The 7,500-nt window shown below is 48.7% G+C and overlaps 1 protein-coding gene across 50 annotated transcripts in view; it reads left to right on the forward strand.

Moving 5' to 3' along the window:
• The window catches only part of wu:fj49a02, a 51,508-nt gene that overhangs the window by 38,125 nt on the left and 5,883 nt on the right, over positions 1-7,500 (forward strand). For 33 of the 50 annotated variants that reach the window (XM_073932658.1, XM_073932664.1, XM_073932640.1 and 30 more), the window contains 6 exons: positions 2,275-2,406; positions 2,550-2,666; positions 2,971-3,160; positions 3,262-3,386; positions 6,319-6,510; positions 6,596-6,697. In XM_073932658.1, coding sequence (XP_073788759.1) covers positions 2,275-2,406; positions 2,550-2,666; positions 2,971-3,160; positions 3,262-3,386; positions 6,319-6,510; positions 6,596-6,697 — 858 coding nt within the window. The remainder of the gene's footprint in view (positions 1-2,274; positions 2,407-2,549; positions 2,667-2,970; positions 3,161-3,261; positions 3,387-6,318; positions 6,511-6,595; positions 6,698-7,500) is intronic. The other 17 variants (XM_073932717.1, XM_073932778.1, XM_073932678.1 and 14 more) reach the window with 1 other exon arrangement.

The raw sequence follows: 7,500 nt of genomic DNA on the forward strand, positions 1-7,500 counted from the left end.
CATTTAGATAAAACACTGAGAAAAGAGAAGCAGCAGATACTGTGCTGATGTAGAAACACAAACACAAACTCTATTATCCCCTTCAGTCCTCATCCCTGTTAAACACGCCTCAGGAGACAATATTAGCAGGACATGTCCGTGACAGACGCTTCAGCACTGCAGTTCAGTTTCATGTGTTTTAGGTTAAAAACCGTGTCTGTAAAGCAGGAAGAATACATGTGTCATAAGCAGACGACCATTATTAATCTGGAGTTCCTGTTTTCATTAAATGTGCAGCTAGAATATGTCTTTAACACAGTGGCGTAGCGCAAAATGCGGAGGCCCCCCTGCAGGGATCACTGACGGGGCGGCGGGGTGGAGCGACAACGCGGGGAAGCCCTCACAAACTGAGGAGTGGGAAAGGGGGCATTCATTTTTAACGAGAACCCGGCGGCGAGGAACAGCGCGGCGCGTCTTCTCCTGTGTGTGCGTCGAGGAGAGTTGAAATCAAGTCAACTTTATGGTATGAGCTGTGACGCGGTTCAGCGATCAGAATGAAGTAGTCCACCGCATGAGAGGAGTTCAGAGAACACAGACCTGTGAACTTTGGTTCCGACCACAGCTGTTCCCAAGAGTTTGATTATTTCGGTTGACAGATTTACAATTATTGAAAATCGCGATGACGTGGAGCCCCCTAATCACGCGGGGCCCCCCGCGGTGCGTGCCCTGCTGGCCCGTCCGCTACGACACTGCTTTGACATCATCATTAGCTGAACATATGCTCGTCTCTCCTCCTCGTCTTTTCCCCCTCAGTATTTCTACAGCTGAAGAACACCTGTCACCATCACCAGCGATCTACAACCAGAGATCGCCGCTAAACACACTCACATGAACTACTAACCCACCATGTTATGGACTACAACACCCAGTCATGCACCAGCCATCAACACACACACACACACACACACACACTGCTGCGGAGTCTTGTTAGCTGTGTAGTGAGCATTAGCTCGTGGTTTCCCTAGTTCGGGTTTCTGTGTTAGATCTTGCCTTGTTTTGTTTTGATCATGCCTGCTAATACCTCTCCGCCTCTGCATTGCCCATGCACATCTGTTTGTTCCTGTTTTGACCACTGCTGGTTCGACCATCCTATCAATAAAGACCTGCATAAGGATCCTCACTCCCCGTCCATCACTGTTACAGTCAAGTTCACCCTCAGCTGATGAGTGATGATAAAGCGTGTTCGGCATGCTGTCCCGGGAGAGAGCCCTGAGCTCAGAAGATCCTCAAACCCAAGGCTCCCTCCGGTTTGCAAGGCGAGAGGGGAGTTTGAGCTGTGGTAGATGTGGAGAACTCCCCTGCTATAGTAGCTGATGAACAGATAGTGATCGCTCTTAACAGATAACTACTGACTAGCAGCATGTCTATGTGCTGATGTGGATTAGTCAATGAACTTCAGCTGCATGTTTCTGGACGGTGGGAGGAAACCGGGGAACCCGGGGGAAACACACGTGAGCACAGGGAGAACGTGTAAACTCCACACAGAAACGTCGGCTGGCTTGGTAAGGACTAGAACCAGTGACGTTCTTGCTGTGAGGCAACAGTGCTAACCACTGGGCCACCGTGCCACCCATCTAGTAAAGGAGGAGGAGTAGGGGAGGAAGGGGGGACTCTTCAAAACCAAGATGGCTGTGATATGGAGCTGAGGGTGTTTATAGTGGTCTAGGACTCGTCTGATTGGTGAATCGTGAATTGGCGAATGCAGGACCGGCTGTGTTCAATCATAAGCACGTGATCCTCTCCACATTAGTGTATAAATAACCTTCACATAGTGTTAGATTGGTTTCATTTTCACGGTGCAATATCCAAAATAAATCCTTTATAAACTGTATAATGTACGATAATGAAGCAAAGGCTGTGTCCGCGCACACGGATTCGTGTTCTTGTGGTCCCGGTCGGTTCATAGTGATGCTCTTTGCTGGAATCGTGAGAACACATATGAGAAATGAGACGCTGTGACTGCGAGCTTCCTGTTGATCACATGACCTTCACACGAAAACTTTAGTAAAATGAGGAACATTATTTTCTTTCAGTGAAAATGTTAAATGTTTCAGCGCTGCAGCTCTGCCAGTGACGATCAGTGTTTAATACAGAGAACAACCATTCCAGCAAGGAAACGGCTCACACCACCAGCAGGTTGTGGGGCCCCCTAGTGGCAGCGGGGCCCTAAGCAGCTGCTTAGTTGACTTGTAGGGAGGGCCGGCACTGTCAGGTGATGATGTGTGATGTCGACAGGTGTTGATGTGATCGAGGAGCACCTGAGAGAGATTCGGTCTCTACGGCAACGGCTGGAGGATTCCATCAGGACCAATGAGAGGCTGAGACAGCAGCTGGAGGCGCGGCTAACCCCTGCGGCCAGAGACACGGGTGTGTGTGTGTGTGTGTGTGTGTGTGAGAGGCTTTATATTTCAAAACAATGACACTCATTCTCACTGTTGTGTGTGTGTGTGTGTGTGTGTGTGTGTGTGTGTGTGTGTGTGTGTGTGTGTGTGTCTGTGTGTGTATGACAGTGGCTCCAACCAACATCTTTATCCAGAGTCCTGATGCTGTGAGTCGCCTGAGCACTGAAGTCAGAACACTGAAGGAGGAACAGCTGGAGCTGCAGGCCAGACTACGAGCCAGCAGAGGTACACACACACACACACACACACACACGCTCACGCACGCACGCACGCTGTTTGGTGTGTGTTTGGAGTGTGGGTGTTTGGTGTGTGTGTGTTTGGAGTGTGGGTGTTTGGTGTGTGTGTGTGTGTTTGTTTGGAGTGTGGGTGTTTGGTGTGTGTGTGTTTGGAGTGTGGGTGTTTGGTGTGTGTGTGTGTGTTTGTTTGGAGTGTGGGTGTTTGGTGTGTGTGTGTGTGTTTGGTCTATGTGTGTTGGATCCTGTTGGTTAGTAGTCTGTAGTAAGTGTGTTCTGCTGTTTGTGCGCTGCAGACAGCTGTGAGGAGGCGGAGCAGCTTCGGGAGGCGGTGCTTTCTGGGCGTGTCCGTCTGCAGCAGGCGGAGCTAGAGGCGGAGCAATGGAAGGAGGAGCTGAGGAGGCTGCAGACGCACAACTCTGAGCAGAGCCAACAAATACAACAACTGCGGCAGGACAGACACAACAACCAGGAGCACAACAGCAGGTCACACACACACACACACACACACACACACACACAAGCAGCTGTTTGAGTGGACTCCGGCTCTCATATCTGTGTGTGTGTGTGTGTGTGTGTGTGTGTAGGCTGCAGCACAAGGTCTCCTCCCTCCAGCAGCAGTTAGCAGAGAGCCGGTCACTGCTGCGCTCCCTACAGAGTGAACTGCAGCTGTACGAGCGAGTGTGTGGCGTCAGGACAAGCAGCGCTGCAGGTCAGATCCACAACAGCTGGAAAACACACACACACACACACACACATATATTGGCGGAAAACTAAAAATCCTGCACATCTCTTAACATACCAAACTCTTCTGTCCTCTTTCTCAGCTGAGGTTACTTCTGCAAAGCAGACGTATTACCGTCTGAAAATCAACAATGCCACTAATCCTCGCCTACTTTTTAAAACATTTTCCTCCCTCCTCTATCCTCCTCCTCCACCCGCATCCTCCACACTTACTACTGATGACTTTGCTACATTCTTCTGCACCAAAACTGCAAAAATCAGTGCTCAATTTGCTGCACCTACAACAAACACGCAAGATACAACACCAACACCACACACACTCACCTCTTTTTCTCAGCTCTCTGAGTCTGAGGTGTCCAAACTTGTGCTATCTAGCCATGCAACCACCTGTCCACTCGATCCCATTCCCTCTCATCTCTTGCAAGCCATCTCTCCTGCAGTCATACCAACACTGACTCACATAATTAACACATCTCTTGACTCTGGTTTATTCCCCACTACATTTAAGCAGGCTAGGGTAACCCCACTGCTAAAGAAACCCAACCTGGACCATACGCTACTTGAAAACTACAGACCAGTATCCCTGCTTCCATTCATGGCCAAGATTCTGGAGAAAGTAGTGTTCAATCAAGTCCTGGACTTTCTTACTCAAAACAATCTCATGGACAACAAGCAATCCGGCTTTAAGAAAGGCCACTCAACTGAGACTGCCCTGCTCTCGGTCGTGGAGGATCTCAGACTGGCTAAAGCAGACTCTAAATCATCAGTCCTCATTTTGCTGGACTTGTCAGCTGCTTTTGACACTGTCAACCACCAGATCCTGCTATCTACGCTTGAGTCACTGGGCGTTGCGGGCACTGTTATACAATGGTTCAGATCTTACCTCTCTGACAGGTCATTCAGGGTGTCTTGGAGGGGAGAGGTGTCCAACCTACAGCATCTAAACACTGGGGTACCTCAAGGCTCTGTTCTTGGGCCACTTCTCTTCTCCATCTACACATCATCTCTAGGACCAGTCATCCAGAGACATGGATTCTCCTACCACTGCTATGCTGATGACACCCAGCTATACCTCTCTTTTCATCCTGATGATCCCTCGGTTCCAGCTCGTATCTCAGCCTGCCTGTTGGATATTTCACACTGGATGAAAGATCATCACCTTCAGCTGAACCTCGCAAAAACGGAAATGCTTGTAGTTTCTGCCAACCCGACTCTACACCATAACTTTTCAATCCAGATGGATGGGGCAACCATTACTGCATCCAAAATGGTGAAAAGCCTTGGAGTAACGATTGATGACCAACTAAACTTCTCTGACCACATTTCTAGAACTGCTCGATCGTGCAGATTTGCACTCTATAACATCAGAAAGATCCGACCCTTCTTATCTGAACATGCAGCTCAACTCCTTGTTCAAGCTCTTGTTCTCTCCAAACTGGATTACTGCAACTCTCTACTAGCTGGGCTTCCAGCTAACTCTATCAAGCCTCTTCAACTGCTCCAGAACGCAGCAGCACGAGTTGTCTTCAATGAACCTAAACGAGCACATGTCACTCCGCTGCTAGTCCGTTTGCACTGGCTGCCAGTTGCTGCTCGCATCAAATTCAAAGCTCTGATGTTTGCCTACAAAGTGACTTCTGGCTTTGCTCCTTCTTATCTGCACTCACTTCTGCAGATCTATGTGCCCTCCAGAAACTTGCGTTCTGTGAATGAACGTCGCCTCGTGGTTCCATCCCAAAGAGGGAAAAAATCACTTTCGCGAACGCTCACGCTCAATCTGCCCAGTTGGTGGAATGAACTCCCTAACTGCATCAGAACAGCAGAGTCACTCGCTATTTTCAAGAAACGACTAAAAACTCAACTATTTAGTCTCCACTTCACTTCCTAAGCTGCAATTGCCTCTTTGAATATCACACTAATTGTACAAAAAAAAAAAAAAAAAAAAAAAAAAACTACTAACACTTCCCTTCTTAGACTTTACAGACCTGAAACTTGCCTTTAGTACTTATTCATTGTTGCTCTTAGTTGTGTTAATTGCTTCCTTGTCCTCATTTGTAAGTCGCTTTGGATAAAAGCGTCTGCTAAATGACTAAATGTAAATGTAAATGTAAATATATATTTATATATTCATACAACAGTTCTGTCTGGATCTTGAATCTGATTGGCTGATAGCCGTGATATATTTAAGTAATATCAGCATGCGTACCGCCTCTTTACTCTTTGTGTATTACTCCGCCCACACACAGCCAGCAACATCAGACACTGCAGTTTGACAAATATTCCTGCTGTTACACAACAAAATGTACTTTGAGGCTTGTTTAGTGGAGAATGTCGTTGTTTAGATTGCAACTATGCAGTTTATTTGCAAGAATAGTGCCTACTTTAAAATATTTACGATTTCTGAGAGAGCTCAACGGCGACAGTTGACGTTTTCTGTCCACAAGATGGCGACAGAACCGCATAATAAGCCCTTACACTTAGAAGATATAACAGTCTGATTTCTAACAACAGTGGATCAAATCATTATTAAAGTGGTAAGCACACCTGCCAACACCTCTGTTCTTCATGGGAGTATCCCGTATTTCAGACCAGCCTCCCGCAAACATCCCGATTTTATTTCTTCCTTAAAACTCCCGTTAGTTCACCCACCCCCCTCTTTGGTACAGTCTGCAAACTAAACACCCCCGGGTTGCCAACTTTGGTACAGTACTCGATCAAAGCGGCCGCCCAAAACCCGCTAACGCACGCCCCCCACCAGTGCTGATATACAGCAATATAGCACTGCTACTCGTGTGATATTGCTCATATAAACACACACACAGAGAACAAGCTCATTAAACACATGTCACATTGATGCATTACTCTCTCCGTGTGTGTGTGTGTGTGTGTGTGTGCTTCAGGGCTGGTGTGTGAGCTGCAGGGCCCATCGGGGGACTGGTCTGAGCTGCTGCTGGAGGTTCGGGCTCTAAGGGCTCAGCTGGAGAACTCTGCTCTGCGCACACACATGCAGAAACAGCTGGAGCAGTGCAGCGAGCCGCGTCCGTCGCCCACCATCCCTGCCAGCCCACTGTACCGGCGCCAGCTGCTGCACGGTACTGTACTGCAGCCCTGTGTGTGCCTGTGTGTGTGTGTGTGTGTGTGTGTCTGCGCACGCTAACCCTCTACTTTGCTCCACAGACCCGTCTCCTTCTCCTCCTGTCAGAGATGTGGGTCCGTTTCCCAGCGGGCCGCTGTACTCACCGTACTCCGAGATGGAGGAGAGCGTGCTGAACACTCACGGTGTGTGTGTGTGAGAGAGTCGGACTGGATTTTGTCCTGCACAAGTGTTCTAGCCCTGTCAGCAGCAGCAGGTGAAGCGTGACCCGTCTGTGGTGCAGCTCAGGCTGCAGTTGTGGGTCAGCTGTTGATGTGCTGTTATCCGCTGCACACCGCATGAGCATCACCATTCATTCATTCATTTTCTTTTCGCCTTAGTCCCTTTATTAATCAGGGTCACCACAGCGGAATGAACCGCCAACCTATCCAGCATTTGTTTTACACAGCGGATGCCCTTCCAGCTGCAACCCATCACTGGGAACCATCCATACACACTCATTCACATGTTGATCAGTTCCCCTATAGCGCATGTGTTTGGACTGTGAGGGAAACCGGAGCACCGGGAGGAAACCCACACCAACACGGGGAGAACATGCAAACTCCACACAGAAACACCAACTGACCCAGCCGATGTCTGATAATCAGCATTAGCGTAGCGCAGGACAGTATCACCCTCCGCCATCATCACGCTTGCGTCAGTATATTAGCGCTGACGTTCAGATATGCCGATGAGCTCTTCAACACACTCAGGCAACAGTAGACCAATCCCAAGCAGAGTAGGTGCATCTGGCCAATCAGAGCAGAGTCTGTCAGTCTGACCAGTCAGAGAGGAGCAGGCCTTCTGGAAGGCGGAGTTTAGGGAGACCAGAAACCAATAGGAGCAGAGAAACAGAATTAAGCTGCGCTCACACTAGAGTTTGTGTGTGTGATATTCTGTGGTGCGGCGCTGTGAAAGGGGCGGGATTAAACAAGATTATTAGACATTA

The sequence above is a fragment of the Danio rerio genome, chromosome 2, assembly GCF_049306965.1.
Source record: "Danio rerio strain Tuebingen ecotype United States chromosome 2, GRCz12tu, whole genome shotgun sequence".
Lineage (NCBI taxonomy): Eukaryota > Metazoa > Chordata > Actinopteri > Cypriniformes > Danionidae > Danio > Danio rerio.